Below are 22,081 nucleotides of genomic sequence, written 5' to 3'. Positions count from 1 at the left end.
TGAGACCACAGATGTTGGTCAGAGAGGTTACTTCTTTTGAAGAGAGTAGCAGGCAGTGTGTGTTGGACAGTCTGGCTACGTATCTGGTTTGAAAAGGATGGAAAGTGACCTGTCGCGTAATGGAGGCAGCATTATTTAAAAAAATGGTTTTGTAATAACATGTTTTGTGAAAAAATTTTGAGGAAATGAGATGATATGGCTGCAAGAACGATAAAGCCAATTTTTTAATGTAATTCAGTCCTTTTATATTTGTAACTGTGTAGATTCTCACTGTTAGAACATTGTACATATATCGCTGTAGAAATTTTTTAGTGAAGCACATAGATTTGTCCTCCGACAGTTGAAACAAGTGTCAAGGAAATAACTGTACACAAGAGAGTTATTCAGAAATAGTTTTGCTAACTTGTCTGTGTGAAACTCTATGAAAAGGTGTATTGTTGTTATGGCTTAATGAAGCATATTTATACTTGGAGTCTTTGTTCTCATTTATTAGTCGTTAAGTTTAGTGTCTCATTTTTCATTCCTTACTTTCATGACTGTGTTTGGATTCTTGCATTACACATCGCGAGTAGGGCAAATGAAATTTGGCTTTTTTCAAATCAATAATCCTAATAGTAACAGCTCGAGCATTCCGGTAGCACAGGTATGCCAATAAATTTAATCACCATGAAAGTTCGTGTCCATCGTAAGGCACAGTGACTGTCGTAGTGTATTTTATAAAATGTCATATCATTTCAGAAGCTTAATACCACTAGAATATTTCAGTAAAGTGCTGTCTTGTGAATTTTCAAGCAGTTTTTCAGAAAGTCAGATGCGTGAATTTTTTTCGTTCATTAGCTAAGTATTACAGGAACAGTCCTGCTACAATGGTTGTTTACGAGACTAAGGCGAAGATTAGCTATTTTCAGGGGCAACATTTTAATCTGAGTTATTTTGTCCTTGAAAACGAATTGCTTTCTCGCAGGTGAATTGTCCGGACTTAGTATCGCGTAGCGTGAACTGCAGATATTTCCTGTTCAAACAAATTTCGGGCTTGCAGCCGGTCGTCGTTCAATACCTCGCACGATATTTCAACTGGGCACCTGGCGGTATATGGATGACACTTTCATAGTGTGGCCTCATGGAGAAGATAAATTAATGGAGTTTCTACATCACCTCAACTCCATTCATAGCAACATCCTGTTCACCATGGAAATAGAGAAAGATGGTTGTTTGCCTTTCTTGGATGTCCTGGTTCGAAGGAAGAATGATGGTTCTCTAGGGCATTCAGTTTACCGGAAACCCACTCATACTGATTTGTACCTGCAAGCATCGAGTTGCCATCACCCATCGCAAACCATGAGTTTGCTTAAAACGCTTGTTCATAGAGCTCATACTGTCTCAGATCTAGATAGCTTATCTCAAGAACTCGCCCATCTAAAGACAGTATTCAGCGAAAATGGGTATTCCATCCGGCAGATTAACAGGGCACTAACAGTTAAAACTAAGAAGCAGGAAGTGAATAAAGAGGAGAACATGCCGGAACAATCTTTAGCTTTTCTTCCTTTCGTTGGCAACACTTCGTTTAAAATAGCGAGAATCCTCCGAAAATTTCAGGTAAAAGTGGTTTTCCACCCACCATCGAAGATTGCGGACCTTGTGGGATCAGTTAAGGACAATCTGTTACTACGAAAGGCCGGAATTTACAAGATACCGTGCCAATGCGGTATGGCTTACATAGGTCAAACCACACGCACCGTGAAAGAACGCTGCACTGAACATCAACGTTACACCCGCCTTTTGCAGCCAAGCAAGTCCGCTATTGCTGAACATTGTATTTCTACTGGACATTCAATGGAGTATGAGAAAACAATGATTTTGTCTACAGCAACGTCTTTCTGGGACTCCATTATTAAAGAATCCGTAGAAATACGACTGGCGGAAAATCTGTTAAACCGTGACAGCGGCTACCAGCTGGACAGTGCATGGAATCCCATCATCTCCACGATTTGCTCAAATGGAAGACGACAGAGTGCGTCGACGGCCGTGGCAAACAGCAACGCAGAGGGCGACTGAGTTCCGCTATTCCACCAGCGAGGGCGCTGCCGGCGGGCAGTGTTGGTTCAACTATCAAGTTTTCGACGCATGCGCAGAATAGTTACAATACGCTATATATTGCGGAGCGGAGAACCTTATCGCCAGTCTGCGACGGCTCACCTGAAGATGACTGGCAGGTGCCCAGTTGAAATATCGTGCGAAGTATTGAACGACGACCGGCTGCAAGCCCGAAATTTGTTTGAACAGTCAATTCGCCGGGAAAATTTTAAAATTCACATGCAGATATTTCCATTCGGTATTAGATTTTAACACAAATCTGTTTCCCCACACTGAGATTTATATATTTCTATATCAAAATCAGTCTTAGACATTTTCATATATCAACCAGATACTTAAAAAACACGAGCTTAAATAAATAGGAACACATTTCACAAGAACAACAAATGATTAAATTTGTGATTTGCTGATGTGCAGCAGGGAAACAAGAAATTGGTGCACTGCACTGGCATGACAGAAGTGGGTACGTCATTCCAGGCAGCTTCACCTTTGTGACAGAGTTCCTACCGTAGCAGCTGGCAAGGGCTAGCGTGACAGTCCCTCGGAAAACCAAGACCAGATGTTTTCAATGTGGAGAACTTGCTGGCCACGACAGTTTTTGGGCACCCTCTTTATCCAAGTTCGTCTGGACAACACGGATAACATAAGATCTCACGCTGTCTTGTCGAAAGATAAACGTCACGGAGCCCTCAAAGGTAAGGCACAGCTACTGACCTTAACGCTACAGAAACGTACTGCCTGCTGTGCAGATTAATGGCTATGCGAACCAGAGGTGTACCCCATGGCACGTCATGCCAACACGCCAGGTGCCACGTCCATATAACGGTCACGATTGTTGTCTGGCAACGCTCATTCTCCCAGCAGCCTCCATACATTGACACATCTGCCTTGATGTGGAATGCAGAACGGGTGCTAGACAGAAAAAACGATATTTTGCCTCTCCTGTGTCCAGCGCTGTCGTTGAACGCACTACTGTCGACGCACACGCACAACAAGTGTCGCCTCCTCGACGCTCCGTACTGCTCCATACGTCGTCACGCTGATACGGCTGTACGATGCTCTCGGGCACTCGTCGTACACGGCTTTGAGTACGGCCCTTCTGAACACTCGATTTCGTATTTCCATGACATTCGAAGGATTCCAACCAACGCGATTAGCAATATTGTTGAAAATAAATGGCTGCCCACAACCCCACTTCTGTGGAATTACGACAAGTCGTGGGTAGACTTTCTCCTTTTTCAGTGACACCCAACATTCAAATGCGTTTTCTGAATAAGAAATCCTCTGTAGACTATTTATTTATATACAACTGTAGAACGTATAACTCTCGTCCTATTTTTGCAGTTGCGGTAAAAATCTTAATTATACGCATATTCATTTATGTATAATGGTACACTTCTTGCAAATTTGACTTTAGTTGTCTGGCGTCCTAATGATGTTGCAGTTTCAGTGGTCATGACTGTAACTGTATCTGAGTCTGTATGTAGCTATCGAGATTGGTAAGATTTTTGTTTTTAATTAGCTAACTACCAGGCGTTGCTCAATCATCAATTACTTACTTCTCCCTTTCTTCCGGTCCCTCCAACTTCCACCAACAAATAAGAGTGTTTGCGACAACGAGGTCATTAGAGACGAAAAACAAATTCGTATTAGGAAAGGATGGAGAAAGAAATAGTCCGTGCCCTTTCTCAAAGGAACCATCCCGTCATTTTCCTTAGGTGATTTAGGATGCCCGGACATGGGTTTCGACCGTCGTTCTACAGAATGGGAGACTAGTATGTTAACCACTGCGCTACACCGCTAGGCTTTCTTGCACGGTTCTAACCGAGTGTTTTATTCGTTATCGTTTGTTAAGACGACTCATCTGAAGTGCAAATAAATTCTAATTTGTTCGGAAACAGTTGAAAATAACAGTCGTGAAATGGGAACATATCGCCTGGTTGGTTGAACGAAATTTTCTTGTTACAGGGTGTATACCTCGATGGTCATGACCAGATACGACATTATTCAGGCGAAAGGTAACTCGAAACATACACTGCGCCAAGGACGAAAGCCGGTGGGAGCAATGTTATGCTACAGGGACTTTCGCCTGGTCTTCTAACAAGGGAAAGTCCCAATCGCACCCCCCTCAGATTTAGTGGTAAGATGGCTCAGTAGATAATCCATCAAAAACTGAACACAGATCAATCATGAAAACAGGAAGAAGGTGTACTGAACAGTGAAAAAAAGCAAAAAAGAAACAGTGAATGGTCAGAAGACAAGAAGTACAATATAGAGTAAATTATAAATGCTACGGCGTGGTGGTTAAGTAAGTCAGCCTTTGGCTGTGGTGAGGCGCGCACGCCTTGTTTGCGTCTCGCGTGTTGTGCTGTTTCCTAGCGAGCGCGCGTCTGTTTACAATTGATCAGCATGGGATTTTCTTACCGCCAAGCGACAATGAAATTAACTTTTCCGTTAGATCACGAACGATCGAAGGCGTATGAAGTTGAACAATTTATACGGGAAGAAATGTGCCTACCGCCACAAGGTGTTCTCGGAATAAATTTTTCGATCCTCAGTACTACTGTGTGCCTAACGCTGGCGAACGACGAGCTGTGCGCGGACGTTGTGCGGCATCACGCTAACGATTTAAGTTCCGATACTCTGACGGACATATAGGGATGTCGTGGTTTATCACGCTGGTTTTCTCCAACGAACGTTGCGGGTTTTCGAACTCCCGTTTGAAGTACCGTCGGACGCTGTGGTGGCCGCTTTTAAATCTTACGTCAGCGTCGTCAGTCACGTGGCTAAAACGTGGAAGACCGTCGAAACGTACCGTGTCCTCAGTGGTGTTCGTCAGATAAAAACTGAATTACGGAAACAAATTCCTTCCTACTTGGTTATTGCCGGCTGCAGGGCTGTCGTCATGTATGATCGCCAGCCGCGCTCCCGTGCACGTTGTGGCTAAGAAGGCCATGCCCGTTCTGAATGTCTCCGACGTAGACTGGTTCAGACGCCGATCGGAGGCGTCGCTCCTCCTGCGGCGCCCACTTTGTTACCTTTGTCTTACGCGTCTGCCTGCGGCGGCCTATGAATCAGTCGGTACCGGCGTCGGCTCCTCACGACTACGCGATGGACGTTTCGCCTGTCTCTCCTACACCCCTGCCGGAGGTAATACAAATGAACGACGACCGTCAGCAGACGCAAGCTATCTGCCCCACCCCATGGTTGTTGATCATGGAGCTGTACCTACCTCCGCCTTTCTACCATCTGGCCACATGTCGGACGATAGCCGCGCGCCATCCGGCACAGAACAGTATGTAAGGAATCAACGGTCGCCGAGGAAACGGAAGAGACAACGCCGTACCCCTTCTGACGACTGCGTCAATCGGAAGTCTGCACAGGATGACGACTCTGCTACTGATGGTGTGCTGTCCTCTGAAGCCCTGACACTTGACGACGCGAGGTCCTTCCCTGCCTCCATCTCCAGTCAGCATCCACCTCCGGACACCGACCTTCCTTCTCCTGCATCTGATTCGGTTTATTCCCTTTCTGGGTCTAAAGCTACCTGTGGGCCCACCTCTGACATTGTTTCACTGAATCGGCCCGGTAACACGTCTGTCTCCTGGGTGGGAGACGTCGATGTCGAGGATGGACATTCTGAAGGTGTACAGAACGATCGACCCACCTTGGTGGGGTTGGCTCCCTCCCCATCACAGTGATGTGCCCTTCCGTGGGAGTCTAACACGGAGTTTCCTGTGCTTCCCCCGTGTTTGAATCGCATGTCCTCCTGGCGATGGCAGCTTTCCAGACTTATCGCATAGCCACGGTCAATTTCATCACTATTCGCGTACGCCACAAACTGGCTTTACTCCATGGCATGCTGTATGCCGCGGACGTTGGCGTAGCTCTCTTTCAGGAGGTGCATGTTGCCACTTTCTGGGCTCCCCATGTTTTAACAGCGCATGTCTCTCATCCCCCCCCCCCTTGTAGTGGGGTGCTGATCCTCTTAGGTGATGGTACCCTCACTGATGCATTTGCCTATCTCCCTGATGCCAGAGGTATGGCTCTCACGTTTAGTGGCGTCAGGATCGTCAATGTCTATGCGCCACCTTCTTCTCAGAGACAGTCACGTCTGTCTTCCTGGGACGGCAGGATGCATTGATCATGGGAGGCGATTTCAACTGCACACAGGCACCCAAAGACCAACTACCACGTCAATCTCCGTGCGCGGCGCTAGCAACAATTCTCCGGCACCTCAGACTAGTGGATTCTCCGGAGCATGTTCATTGCAATTGTCCGGGGTTTACCCATTTCACTAGCCATTCTTCCAGCCGACTCGATCTTATTTACATCTCCCGCAATATTGTCAGTGGGGCGCAGGCTCCTGAAGTCTGGCCCACTGCATTCTCTGACCATGACGCGCCTGTCTGCGTCATCAATCTCTGCCGCCAAAGGGTGTGGCACGGCCGTGGACCATGGAAACTGAACACGATCCACCTTACCGACTGCCGGCAGCTCATCGAGACCACGTGGGCAGCTTGTCGTGCCCTGTCTTGGTGGGTGTACTGTGAAAAACCTGCTTTCCTCAAGGCCTTGATTGGTTATGGAAGGGAGGTTCCAGCATGGCGTGATGGACTCAGGAATCCTATTTCACCATTCTCCGGGGAAGTACTATTGTGCAGTATTTGCCAGAGCGCCAGGCAATGGTGAATCATGCCAAGACAAAGGCTACGACCCTTTCTCGCCGCCACCTTGAAAGAGCTATGGTCAGGGCGCACACACACGATGGGTTAGTACAAGAGCGTCCATCTATGTATCATGTCATAGCGGAACGGCGCCACCGTCGGAGTAATTTGATTAATGTTCTTACGACTGATGATGGGCAGCGTTTTGGTACCCAAAAGGATATTGGGTCTGCTCTCCATGAACATTCTTCTGCCCTGCCAACATTACGGTGTTCTGCACTCTCCTTTGATACACCTCGCGGTCTGAAGCGCCTTGCCACGGTTCGCACGGCTGCACCCGTCGGTGATTCGAGTCCTCCCTCGGGTATGGGTGTGTGTGTTGTCCTTAGCGTAAGTTAGTGTAAGTTAGATTAAGTAGTGTGTAAGCCTAGGGATCGATGACCTCGGCAGTTTGGTCCTGTTATATCCTAGCCAGTAATGCCAACCGAGCCCGCTGCCAAAAAGGTTGGCAGCATCAAAGTCCGGACGCCGTCCGCATAAGCAGCGCCAGAGATACAGGAAATCGCCGCAAGTCTGCGCGCGCCACCGCTGGCTTCTGGCTTCTTAAGCGCTGGAGTCGCGAGCGCTAGGACAGTTCTGTACTCGCCGCTCAGTTGTATACTCGCCACCGAATTGTGTACCTGCTAGTCAGTTGTGTGTTCATCGCAGCAGAGTTGTTGTTTGTCGTCAGCCGACGCTGACCTAGCCGCTCCGACTCGAACTAGACAGATTTCTGTAGACCATGTTCACCACTGTGTTCTTTATCGTCGTTAATAAAGATAAGTACCGACTTTCATTTAATCCGAGTGTTTGGGTTTTCATCTTTCTGTTCACTGTTCCAGCGGACCGGTCGGCCCGCTATTAAAAGTGCGGCGGTGACTTCGTAGGCCGTTTCTACAGCGAAGTGTTGTCGCTACGAAGGCCGCCACAAAACTGGCGACGAGGGCTTCCGAACTCGTGTGCAGGGCTGGTTCAACTTGTTTCTGGTTATACTAATTATAGCGATAACATTTTGGGGGCTGGTTTAATTTGTGTTCACTATGTCTGCCGAATTACAACAGTTGATCTTGTTACAGAGTCAGCAAATACAAAGTCTGGTGTAAGCAATCGCCAAACAAGCGGCTAATCCTCCAACACAAAAGGAACAAACACAGGCAGCACCGCCTTTCCGTGCTTTTGATGCATCAAGAGAAGAATGGCGAGAATATTTCGCGCAGTTGCAGGCGTACATGACAGTCTACAAAATCACGGGTACTGAGCGGCAGCTTTATTTAATTTCCACTGCAGGCGTGGAAGTCTATCGACTACTTTGTAAGTTGTTCCCGGAATCCAAGCCAGAAGCTTTAGACTATGACGTTGTTGTTAACAAGCTTGCTGAGTATTTCGAGTCGCGAGTTCATGTGGCAGCAGCCAGATTCAAGTTCTTCAGATTAAAGAAACTGCCACATCAATCTAATAAACAGTGGTTAACAGATTTACGGGGCCTCACCCGTCAGTGCCGATTTAATTGTGTGTGTGAGCTTCCTACAGTGATGTCATGTTACGAGACGCTATCACTCAAAACATTGCAGATTCTCGTATTCGTGCTGCTATCTTAAAGTTGCCTGACCCGTCATTAGAGACTGTGATGAACATTATTGAAGCCCAAGATACTTTTGACTATGCTGAGTGTGAGTTAGATCAGCCATGTATTTCTCAAATTGCCTGTGCTAAGCAAGTTATGTCACGCCCGCGGCCCCACCAGCAGAGTCAGACTGTAAACACTAGCCGGCCGCGTCATGTTAAACACATTCGTCAGCCGCGTGTGCAAAATGATAGACTTAAGTCTTGCCCTAAGTGTGTTCTTGCTCATCCTCGTGAACGTTGCCCGTTAAGAAACGCGGTTTGTCACTTTTGTCAAAGGAAAGGACACATCCAGACTGTTTGTTTGCGTAAACGCAAGAACAATTCTAGTGCTGCCCAGCCCATGGATATTCATGTTCTTCAAAGCCAGCCCGCCCAGAAGGTCGCGTTTAAAGACTCTTCCACGGTTCGTGTGGGTAATAAACTTGTTCGCAATAAGCCACCCACCCAGCCCTCTGCTATGCGACCCAGGCGTAATTCAAACGCTGTAAATAGTAATGTACAGACTGCAAGTGAAGCGGGAGTTGTTGTTCCACCCGCCCAACCCACGAGTTGTCGTAAGCAGCGAACACGCGCTAAACGCGCTGATTTTGTGTCTACCGCCTCCACTGCACCGATCCAGAGACAGTGTAATAAACTACTTGTGAAGCTACGCATCCAGGATAAGACCTTCAATTTTCAATTAGACACTGGTGCGTCTGTGACTCTCATAAATAGTGCTACATATGCGGCTATCGGCCGCCCTAAACTTTCAGCGGCAAAACATTCTTTGGCTACTTATAGTGGAGAACAAATTCCTGTGTTAGGTGTATGTAGCGTGCCAGCCACATTCCGTGGCAATACAAAAACAGTTTCCTTCACAGTGCTCCGCGCTACAGACAGTGTAAACATTTTCGGATTAGACTGTTTTGACTTGTTTGGTCTGTCTATCCAAGACAATGTGTTGCAAATTAATTCTGTTGTTGTTCCTCAAGACAGCATAACCGATTTGTGTAAACAATACAGTGACATATTTAAAGACGAACTAGGTTGTGCTGCGAACTTTGCCGCTCATATTACGTTAAAAGATAATGCTCAGCCTCGATTTTTTCGTGCTCGTCCAGTGCCTCACGCCCTCCGGGCACCTGTAGAAGATGAACTTCGTCGTTGGCAAAACAACGGTGTTATTCAACCCGTTTCAGCGAGCCAGTGGGCTTCTCCCTTAGTTATTATAAAGAAACCGTCTGGCAAGTTACGTTTGTGTGCTGATTTTAAGTCGACAGTTAATCCTCAGACTGTCATTGATGCTTTTCCTTTACCTAGACCGGACGAGCTGATGGATAAGTTAGGGGAAGCTCGTTTCTTTTCCAAAATTGATCTCCGTGAAGCATATTTGCAATTGCCCCTCGACGAGCAATCACAACAGTATTTTGTCATAAACACGTCGTTGGGGTTGTTCCGTTTTCTGCGTTTGCCTTTTGGTTGTGCGTCAGCTCCAGCTGTTTTTCAGCGTTTTTTGTCACAACTTCTGGCTAATGTGCCATCGTGTTGCAACTATTTAGACGATATTGTTGTGTCCGGTCGGACGCCTGCTGAACATTTCCGTAATTTGGAGTGTTTGTTTACAGTGTTGTCTCAGGCAGGCCTACGTTGCAACATCGATAAATGTTCATTTTTCCTTACGGAGATGGAGTATCTGGGACATGTTATTAATGCTCAAGGCATTCATCCCTCCCAGTCTCATTTAGCAGCTATTCGTGATTTGCCCGCCCCTCGCAATCTGTATGAATTGCAAGCAGTTCTTGGCAAATTGACATATTATATTAGGTTTATACCTAATGCATCACAGATTGCTGCACCGTTGCATCGTCTCCGCCGTAAGAATGTTCCGTTTGTGTGGTCAGCTGATTGCCAATCAGCCTTTCAGCAGCTTAAAGAGGCTTTATTGAATGATCGTTGTCTGGTCCATTACGACCCTAACAAGCCTCTGGTGTTAGCTTGTGATGCTTCTTCTTTCGGCCTCGGTGCTGTGTTGTCTCACCGAGTCGGTAACACCGAACGTCCTATTGCGTTCGCATCTAAATTGTTAAACAAAGCTCAGTGTAATTATAGCCAATTGGACAAGGAAGCGTTGGCTATTGTGTTCGGTGTCACAAAATTCCATCACTACCTCTATGGTAGACCATTCTATTTAGTCACAGATCACAAGCCCCTGACGTCGCTGTTTTATCCGTCTAAACCAGTTCCTCAGCGGACAGCTCAGAGACTACAACGTTGGGCTCTTTTGTTATCACAATACCAGTATGAGATACTGTATCGCCCAACAGCTCAGCATGCAAACGCTGACGCGCTTTCTAGATTGCCGATTGCTGCGGATGATGTCTTCGATTCCTCTGACGACTCTTGCCATCAGATTGACGCCGATGAGCATCAATCCCTCCGGGATTTTCCGATTGATTATCGTCAGGTGGCACGTGAGACAGCTACGGATCCTCATCTGAGTTTACTATTACGTTTTGTTCAACGTGGTTGGCCGTCCAAGGCAAAGGACATATCGGATCCTGTGGTTCGTCGCTATTATCCGCAACGTCATCTGTTGTCTGTTTCGCACGGAGTTTTGCTGTTACGCACCGAGAATGACCAGCTTCGTGTAGTGGTTCCCCAAGTGCTCCAATCCAAGGTCCTCGACTTGTTGCATCAAGGTCATTGGGGAGTGGTCCGCACCAAGCAGCTAGCCCGCCGTCATTGTACATGGATCGGCATTGATAAGCAGATTACGCAGATGTCTACAGATTGTTCGACGTGTGCCGAACACCAAGCTGCTCCGCCTCAACGCTATTTTGAGTGGGCACGCCCTGCCGGTCCCTGGCAGCGAGTACATATTGATTTCGCTGGTCCATATTGGAATTCTCGTTGGCTCATCGTGATAGATGCATTTAGTAATTTTCCGTTTGTTGTGCCCATGCAGTCTACAACGTCTGCACAAACTATATAGGCGTTGACTTCAATTTTTTGTATTGAGGGTCTTCCAGAAGTTTTAGTGTCTGACAATGGTCCACAATTTACCTCTGCTGAATTTGAAAGTTTTTGTTCTGCCAATGGCATTCGCCATGTTCTTACTCCGCCGTTCCACCCTCAATCGAATGGTGCAGCGGAACGTTTTGTACGCATATTCAAGGATCATATGGACCGCCTTCGTGCTACGCACTCTCGTCAGCAGGCCCTCATCACGTTCCTGTCGTCGTACCGGACCACGCCACGCGACGGCCCTTCGCCTGCGGAGCTTCTCCACGGCCGTCGTCATCGCACCCTACTACGGTTGTTGCACCCCCCGGATCGACCCGCCGCTTCTGAGCATCGCACGCGTTTTCAGCGCAACGACGCCGTTTTTTTCAGAGTTTATCACGGTCGCCGTCATTGGGAACGTGGTACCGTGATAAGTGTCCAGGGTCGCGGTTTTTATACTGTTCAAGGTGCTACTGGGGTGCACAGGAGGCATCAGAACCAGTTGCGCCGCGCTGGCCGCCCGGATTCTCCCGCTCGTTCTTTGTCCACAGATTTGGTCCGCGGCGGGTTCCAGCCGCGCCTTCCGACTTCGCTGCCGCCCCCAGGGCAGCAGCAGCAGCCGTCGCCGCTACCACGCCGACAGCCCGTCCCGTTGATGCCTCCCGCGCAGCTTCATCCGGGAGCGCCCCAGGTGGTTGCTCCGGCGCCTGCGGTCCCTCTTCAGTCGCCACCGCCTTCTGAGCTGATGGACGTCGACCCCTCAGCCGGGCCGCCTTCCCAAGCGGTGGCTGTGCAGCCTGTCCTGCAGCCGCTTTCCTTGGGCACCCCCAAGGAGTCTGACACCGCAGCGCCTTGTCCGGCGCCCACTCGGCAGCCGTCGACGCAGCGTCAGGAGACGCTGCCTCTCTTCGTGGGTCCCGACGCCCCGTCGCGTCCAGTACCAGAAGCTGCGCCCGTGGTCACAGGCGTGCACCCTGACCTCGGTTTTCCGTCGGTGTTTCCCGAGGCCCCGCGCAGCCAATGCTGGGGTCCGGACCGGGGACTGCCACCGACAACAGTCTCCGCCCCGGTCTCTTCTGCTACGTCTGCGGCCAGACCCCTCCCCCGCCGTCGACGCTCGCCACGTCATTATTCAACGACGGTGCGGCGATTTGGGGGGGAGGAGTGTTATATCCTAGCCAGTAATGCAACCGAGCCCGCTGCCAAAAAGGTTGGCAGCATCAAAGTCCGGACGCCGTCCGCATAAGCAGCGCCAGTGATACAGGAAATCGCCGCAAGTCTGCGCGCGCCACCGCTGGCTTCTGGCTTCTTAAGCGCTGGAGTCGCGAGCGCTAGGACAGTTCTGTACTCGCCGCTCAGTTGTATACTCGCCACCGAATTGTGTACCTGCTAGTCAGTTGTGTGTTCATCGCAGCAGAGTTGTTGTTTGTCGTCAGCCGACGCTGACCTAGCCGCTCCGACTCGAACTAGACAGATTTCTGTAGACCATGTTCACCACTGTGTTCTTTATCGTCATTAATAAAGATAAGTACCGACTTTCATTTAATCCGAGTGTTTGGGTTTTCATCTTTCTGTTCACTGTTCCAGCGGACCGGTCGGCCCGCTATTAAAAGTGCGGCGGTGACTTCGTAGGCCGTTTCTACAGCGAAGTGTTGTCGCTACGAAGGCCGCCACAAAAGGTCCCATAGAAACTTACTACAAATTTCCAATTTTGCGCTCTCCTTTGGCTCAGTTCCAGTGGATGCCACGACGGATCTGATTGCTAACGTCACGGACAGCGAAGTCCATGGCGCTATCCAGGCGGGTTCTACGAACAAGTCGCCTCACCCTTATAGGCTCCCACTGGAGTTTTATCGGACATTTCGTCCCCTTCTGGCCCTAGTGTGTACGGAAATTAGTCAGGACCTTATGTCACCTTTCGTGCCGATTCCAGACGGTTTCTTCGATGGTTTCCTCATTTCCACCCACAAGCCTCGGGGTACCTCACGGATATGCGATTATCTCCCCTTGACGTTACTCAGCAGCGATACAAAGATCTTTACCCAGCTGCTGGCTGCGCGGCTTAAACGGACAGCCCGGTACGTGGTTTCTCCGGATCAAACTTCGTTGGGAGGTACCAATAACAGCCGCACTGCCCTCTGCCACTATCGGTACATAGTCGCTCCTGCTCACGTTCGTCGTTTGCTTGGACTTTTGGCAGCTCTTGACTTCAGTCAGGCGTTCGGTGCCTTTTACGGGAAGACAACTCATACCCATTAGTAACTTCGCTTTGTATATATTCATGGGTGTGACTGTAGAATTTTCATATCAGATGTTAGAAAAGTGTGTAAGCATCTGAAATTACAAAATGCACCCCAGACTCTGTTATGAAATGCACGCAGTGACGGGTATTCCACACACAATGAAACTGCCTACCAGATTAAGGATCGAAACTGGACTCTTGTCTTTCGAAGGCATATTCTTACCAACTGAACTATTTAGAGAGGTACTGGAAGGTTGAAGCTTTTAACTGCGCTGATAGTTGTGCCTGAACAGTTAGTTGATTTAAATCTACTAGTCATCAGGTCAGGTTTTCCTAAAGAAGAGGAACACGTGTGCATCGATCAGTGTCGCAATCCAGCTTAAGATGGCCAGCAAAGTATGTGGCTGCACCTTGTACTGATAGCTGTAATTTATGACGAAAACTGGAAAATTAACGTGTCATTACATAACAAAAAATTGAAAAAAATTGTTTCTCATGCGTAACTCTTTTTCATCTGTCATGAGAGAAAGGAGAAGGTTAGGTTCAAATGGTTCAAATGGCTCTGAGCACTATGGGACTCAACTGCTGAGGTCATTAGTCCCCTAGAACTTAGAACTAGTTAAACCTAAGGACATCACAAACATCCATGCCCGAGGCAGGATTCGAACCTGCGACCGTAGCGGCCTTGCGGTTCCAGACTGCAGCGCCTTTAACCGCACGGCCACTTCGGCCAGCGAGAAGGTTAGGCAACTAAAAGTCTTCAGACGGCAACTTCACCGAAAATTTCGGTTCTGGGTACTGAAATATATTAGACCATTTGTATACGTCTGATATATAAGGCACACAAGTCTTTTGAGCGATGATTTCTTGTGGAATTTCAAAATGTAGGCTAACTGCCCAAAGCACAGCACGTGCGGAAGTGACGCATTCCGGTGTTCGTGCAATACTTGACGCGCACGCACACTGGTTATTTTTGAATCTCACAAGAAGCGCACATCTGCTGCAGGCCGAAACTACTTACTCTCGTGGCAGGATCTCGTCAACAAGTAGCTGGCTGTTGAAACACGCGTGTCTAAACAGTATTTGTGTCGCTAGAGGATTCCGCAGATTACCTTGTTACGTTACTTTACGGGAATATGGTAGATATTCAAAAGCGAAGAATGCCTAGCCAAAACGTCAATCGTCATCATTTGCGACGTTATCTGAAGATTATTGCAACATACGTTTTAACATCAGCTACGAAATCGTTACTACTATAATAAATTACTTTCGGAAGCCTGTTAAAGAAATAATATTGTTCAGAAATTTTCAGACGTTTACTATCGTTGTAGAATAATTGTAGCCATCCTTTCAACGACTGAGAATGTTCTGCGAAGACGGATCATCGAATATTCACAACTGGAAGTTCATTGTTGGTACACAGACATGGAGTGGAATTGATGAAGTACTTGAGGTTCGAAGAGCCTGCCTGCCACACAGTCTTTAAAGACGCAGAAAAAACGTCGAAGCAAGTCCGTTCATTAAAAACTAGTTATTGCAATTAATGACTAAAGTAATCAAGCACCTACTTCGCAACAGTACTAGCTGTTAGAAATGAGGTACGAGAATGTAAGTGTGCGAAGGGAAAACTTAGGAGGACAATGTTCTTACTGGTACTTAAAATGAATATGTACACCTGCAGAGTATTTACTGCATAAGAATAAATTTAAAAAGTTTGCAAGTTGTGCGAGAGTGAAGTTATCACGACAGTGTGGTCGTAAATGAGGATACTTAATATAAATCCAAAAATAAAAAGTTCGAATGTCCATGACGATTAGACATTTCGCGTGAAGATAGTAAATAACTGTCCACCGATAGCCGTAGATGGAAGTAAGATATCGGACAAGATAATCCTTTGAATCAGCATGTATCTAAGATAGGACCTGAGAAAACCAGTACGACTCTAATACGTCAAACGTAAGTTGGTACATGCACGATCACTTACTCCGTAAACGTTATGTTTGTAATATTTTCAGAAAAGAATGTATAAAACTCAATGTTGTTGTTTCCTTGCGTCTTTAGACAGGACTGTTGCAACCCCCCCCCCCTCCCCCAAGAACATCAGTGTCAAAACAGAAAACAGGGAAATCTCAACTGAAAATTGTGACAGTTAACAATAGCTGTGCAGGGAGCGAGGTATCGAAAAATAATGCAAATTAAATTAAGCCAAATGTTTAAAGGGAAGCTAGCCACCGTCTGGACAAATTTTCTGTTGAGTTAATGTATGTTTAATATCACATGAGATAGTAAGTAACCTGCGATGAGAGACTGGAGCATCAAACTGAAAGAAAAAAAAGAGATCGACATTGCATTTGAAAAGTTCAGTAACATTAGTAGAAAATAAAACCACGGATGTTTTCTCATGGTATAAACAGCAGTTACAGGTGCTCATCACAGAATTTTTTTAAAAGTCTGTTCCAATCATTTATCAAATATGCCACGTTCACAAAATCGGCTATCATGTAACAGAAATTATGTATTTTTTTAACTCCAAACGCTGACCATAATTTAAAATGAACATTGTGCAGCATACAGCTAAAAAAGGTAGAGCTGTGGTTTCTTGTTGAACTGAGAAAAACGTGCTACCGATTACCGAATAGAGCTAGGTTAAAATCTGTGCGGGAAATACATAGCGTATTCCTATTCATTTGCTTAGTTAGTTTCTCCGTTGCAACTGAAATAGCTCACACACAGGGAAGTATTTTCATATTTTTTACCTATTAAGCAGCCATTCCGAGTTTTGAAATTTTCTTTGAACACGGCCAGGACTTCCATGGCATCTGATATGAACTACAGTCGTGTACTGCTGACTCTATATTGGCATAGAAGTATAAAGAAACAAATTCTATGGCCAGTTTCCAATTTTGAATGAGGTGCCAGAGGGACAATATTATATTTAGCATTTCAGATCACTTCAAATGTTGGACAAGCTGAATCTTTTCACTGAACTTGAAAACATATATGAATGCCGCATGAAGCTCATAGCAGCTCAGGTTTATTGACCAAATTGTCAATCGGACGAGGTTCTCAACTCTATTCAGAGTATCCTGTATAACAACGCCACACAGACCAACTGATGATCCTACTGCAGTTTCATCTGAGTCTCACATTCGTCTAAAACACAGTTGCTTGATATGTGATTTTTTTAAAATATCTTTGCAGGTCATTATTACTCATTCGGTTTGTTGACAAACTGTGGATAAAAAAAAAAAATGTTCAAATGGGTGTGAAATCTTATGGGACTTAACTGCTAAGGTCATCAGTTCCTAAGCTTACACACTACTTCACCTAAATTATCCGAAGGACAAACACACACACCCATGCCCGAGGGAGGACTCGAACCTCCGCCGGGACCAGCCGCACAGTCCATGACTGCTGCGCCCTAGACCGCTCGGCTAATCCCGCGCGGCTAACTGTGGATCATTGCAACCTATATCTACAGTTTACATCACCAATAAATAACCTAACAATTTTAAAGTCACTTAATTTTCTACCTCCAACGGTACTATGCTAATATTAATGTAACAAACATTATTATACCATCTTGTAGGAAGTATTTCCCTGACATTGGTTTCCAAACACGGTTGTATGTCCTTTCTGGTCGCAGAACAAGATCACTCATTTGTAGAGTAGCTGCGGTTGAAACAATACAGCAGTAATGTACCATTTCATGATATCGTCAGCTTCCTTGAGGTTTGCCTGGTGCGGAGTTGAACGGTGTAAATCTTGATTTCTGTAGGGTTTCAGTTTCTTTAATAGGATTCTAGTCCACTTCATCAAATATGCTCTCTTGTGCCACTATTTCTGAGTAATGAGCGTAAATACAACTATTTGTAATACTGAACATATATTGATCGTCGGCATATATGTTAAATGAAGTAGAGGAGACGATACTTCCTTAAAGCATTCGACTTTTTTTTCGTTATGACATCTGTATTGACGCTCATTTAAATTGCAACACCAAGAATGTAGCAAGTAACGAAACTGTATTTATTATGGATATAGAGTATAGTGTGAAGAATGCTTTATTACATTTGTAGGCGATTTCGTGGTACACTGGAGGTGAAGTATGGTACAAAGTGCTGTCCCTGGTGACAACAACGACTCAACTCTGTTGAACATCGAGTCGAACTAGGATGCCATATTCGGGTATGTGATTAAATGGTGCTCAATGCCAGAGATCACCGATCGCAGTGGCGAATCGTATCCTGCCACTCTCGACAACTCATGATCAAATGTTTGCAACGGATGAGAGATGTGGAAAACGTGCTGTCGAGGACAGTTTGCGGTCTTCCATCATTTCAAGTTCTTGTCGTAACTTTTTTACTTATTTTGTTTTCTGGCATCCATGTTAACGCCAGTTTTGATTGAAGTATTTGCCACACATCGACTTTATTACATGCTAACAAAAACAATTAATGTCTCTAAGCAAAGTAGACTATGTTATATCTTCGTATGAAGATCTTTGTAATAAGTAACAATTGTATAGCACGTGCTGGATGCTGGCAGAGTTTCGTGACTACGGTGTGTATACATACACTGATAAAACCAAAACATTATAAGCACTGCCCACAGTGACGTTGGATACCGCTGGTGGCGTTGCCGCCACGTGACGCGGTAAGAAAAGTAGGTAGGCGGAGCAGACACGGAACGGGTATCATCCTAGCGAAGATATGGGCTGCAAATGTCGAAATCCGTTGAGATATGCAACTTTGACAAAACGCACATTATTATTAGCAGAGCCTCTGAACGAGTATGTCGTAAACGGCGAAGATGGTCGAATGTCCACGTGCTACTGTCGTGAGCACCTACGGAAAGATGTGAGAAGATAATGAAACTACCACAATGGGCTAAATGGTTGGAAGTCCACAACTCTTCACGGAACGTGGGGTTCGAAGGCTTGTCTGCCCTGTAAAACAGGGTAGATAGTGATCTGAGGCACCTCTGCCGAAAGAGCACAGTACTGGTGCACGCACGAATGGGGCCATGGAGATCCTGCACGGCGTTGCGTTTGGTCCTCCTGAACCCATCGATTCCGTATTCCTATGACAGTCGTGAGATCCCGAACAACGCGAGAGTAGCAATGTCGGAACGAGACACTATAGCCTCGATAGGTCAAGATACCACCACGTTCGCCGGCCGCTGTGGCCAAGCGGTTCTAGGCGCTTCAGTCCGGAACCGCGCGACTGCTACGGTCGCAGCTTCGAATCCTGCCTCGTGCTTGGATGTGTGTGATGTCCTTAGGTTAGTTAGGTTTAAGGAGTTCTAAGTCCTAGGGGCTGATGACCTCAGATGTTAAGTCCCATAGTGCTCAGAGCCATTTGAACCATTTTTTTGAACCACCACGTTCGAATTCCGACACGTGTTGGAGAGGTTTCTCCTTTTTACGTTAGGCATAACACGATCTTCTCATAAACAACCAACATTCACTATTTACGGCATAGACATGGCAAAATTGCACGGAGACCGGCGAAAGTTTTTTTTCCTTCGTCGTTTTTATGTGAAAATGTTAGTACAACATACAAACTATTCGAAAAGCATGTTGACTCTATACAGTATTAAACAATAGTTTGCTTGTATTACATACATTGTAACCCAAAAACGTCGAAGCTTTTTTACTTATCATTTTTTTCTTGAAATTAGTTATTCTGATATTAAATATCGGGGTCCACACCTGAAATAAATTAAAGGAAACAACATTCCAATGTGAATTCTGAATAAGAAAGCATTGTTTAATGTTTTCTTGTTCTTTTGCTACCTTTTAGGAGCCAGTTTCTTCTGCCAATCTGTCTGTCCATCTCTCCTTACGTGTTTCAATATCTCTTTCTCCTGACAGTTTATAATCTAAGGCTAGGTTGGGAAGTTGTTTACTGTCCATTCTCTGCATGTTTACGTACGGGATGTTGCGATAATTGGTTTTTCTGCATTAAATTGGCTCTGCTTTTAGTTCTTGTCGCACTTTTACGTTTTTTAATGTGGTCTGTTGCTGAGTCGCCTTTTGTCGTTCTTATAAATTTCATTTCTGCAGTTTTCTTGGCTGTTACTTACCATTTATTCATTTTCGAAACAGAGCTTTTGGGACTGGTGTCCATTTAGCTTCGTTTTATGAGAAATCCTCTTGTTATGTTTTGGGAGGTATTCTTCAGTTTCACGGCGTTGACTGTTCTCATATTGGATGTTTGTTTGTACAAGGAGCACTCAAATGAAAATGAGACCGATGGCAAGAAAGTAAGGAAACTGTTTGTTATTTCAAAAGTAATCTGCACCACAGTTAATACATTTATCCCACTGTGAGACAAGACGGTCAGCGGCTTCATGGAAAAAAGTTTGCGGGTGCATACGGATCCATGATTGTACCCTGCCGTGCACCTCTTTGTCCGGCGGCCGGCAATGTCTCCCTTCAGGGCTCAAAAAGATGGTAACCGCATTTGACAGATCGGAACTCTATCGAGTATATGTAAAGGCTCCCCAGCGAAACTTCTGTAGTGTAAAGGGAATAAAATTGGCCCGCCCCCATGCTGCAAAGGTGGTTTCCACTACGCTGCAGAAGTTTCGCTGGGAAGCAGTTACACATCCTCTATACAGTCCCGAATTCTCCCCAAGCGATTTCCATATTTTTGGAACCCTGAAGAAAGATACTCGTGAAAGTCGACTTGCTTCGGACGGAGAGGTGCACTGTTCGGTACAATCATAGTTCTTTAGACAACTGAAAACATGTTTCCAAGAAGGCTTTGACCGTCTCGACTCATAGTGGGGTAACTTTATTAATGGTTATGGCAATTATTTTTGAAATATTTGCTTTTATTCACCTGTATCTTTTCATTTGACTGCTCCTGATATAATTAAATATGAAGCTTCTTTTCCAGTTGCCTGGAATGTATCACACCCTATTTTTAATTTGTTATTGCTCCATGTTTTGAATGTCTTGTGTCGGGATTTTACTGTCTGCTCATATCTACATTCCAGCACGAGGCTTTTTTTACCGCTATAAAAAATTTGGTTTTATAACTGTTTTGATATTTAAATTTGAATTGTTTTCAATTTCCTCGTATGAACGTTTTCACTGAACTACATATTACTACACTCCTCTTACGCACTTAATCTTCTTGGAAGAATAGATCCAAATGTTGATAACACACTTTTTCCATGCTATCGATCATCGACGACGCTTTTCGCGATGATCTCGTTTTAACGTGGACGGCACTTTATTCAGGTTCTTCTTACCATGTCTTTGTAGGTAGGGATTCTCAGTGCATACCATTTTGCAACTCATCTTCAAAATTAGTTCAAATGGCTCTGAGCGCTATGGGACTTAACATCTGAGGTCATTAGTCCCCTAGAACTTAGAACTACTTAAACCTAACTAACCTAAGGACATCACACACATCCATGCCCGAGACAGGATTCGAACCTGCGACCTTAGCAGTCGCGCTGTTCCGGACTGAAGCGCCTAGAACCGCTAGGCCACCGCGGCCGGCGGTTCAGTAAAAGCTGCGTCTTTGCCAGTCTAGTAAAATACGTCTGTGCACTGCCGCTACTAGCCTCAATAAAAGTCAACTATATCACTTACCAAACAGAGCGAACCATCGCAAATTAGAGATGCTACTAGAGATTGCGTCCGGAAAAACGCCAAAAGTAGCGACTCATATAAACATGTCGTCTCTTCAAATATGAGTGTTGCCTCAGACAAACTTGTTTTTATCATGTGGAACATCGTGGTGTGGCTTACACACACACACACACAAACACACACACACACACACACACACACACACACACACGAGCGCGCGCACGCACACACTGACTCACTGACATTATATTCATAGGATACTAGGAGGTTTTTTTCCGTTTCGCGAAGTACTCGATTTTACATTTCTGAACATTTAACGCAAGTTGCTAACCTTTGTACCACTTCGAAATCTAATCAAGTTCTGACTGAATATTACTAAAGCTTCATTCGGAGTACACTTTAATCGATAGCTGCATCACCTGCGGAAAGTCTGAGGTTACCATTGCTATCGTCTACAAGCTCACTAACATACAACATGAGCAACAAGGGACCCAACACTCACCCCTCGTGAACACCAGAAGTTACTTCTACATCTGTCGATGACTCTTCATCCCAGATAACGTCTGTGTCCTTCTGCCAACAATCCTCAATCCAACAACAGATTTCGCCTGATGCGCCATATCGTCGTACTTTTGATAGTAACCGTAGGCGTGATATTGAGTGAAATGCTTTTCGGAACTCGAGATCCGCGCGGGATTAGCCGAGCGGTCTGAGGCGCTGCAGTCATAGACTGAACGGCTGATCCCAGCGGAGGCTCGAGTCCTCCCTCGGGCATGGAGTGTGTGTTTGTCCTTAGGATAGTTTAGGTTAAGTAGTGTGTAA

General features: G+C 45.8%; 1 protein-coding gene across 1 annotated transcript in view; it reads left to right on the top strand.

Moving 5' to 3' along the window:
- Positions 1–22,081, top strand: part of LOC126237501 (proline-rich protein 2-like) — a 54,249-nt gene that overhangs the window by 17,679 nt on the left and 14,489 nt on the right. The window contains exon 2 of the mRNA XM_049947699.1: positions 11,960–12,477. Coding sequence (XP_049803656.1) covers positions 11,960–12,477 — 518 coding nt within the window. The remainder of the gene's footprint in view (positions 1–11,959; positions 12,478–22,081) is intronic.

This window comes from Schistocerca nitens, chromosome 1 (assembly GCF_023898315.1).
Source record: "Schistocerca nitens isolate TAMUIC-IGC-003100 chromosome 1, iqSchNite1.1, whole genome shotgun sequence".
NCBI lineage: Eukaryota > Metazoa > Arthropoda > Insecta > Orthoptera > Acrididae > Schistocerca > Schistocerca nitens.
This window is presented reverse-complemented; position numbering and strand designations above follow the sequence as displayed.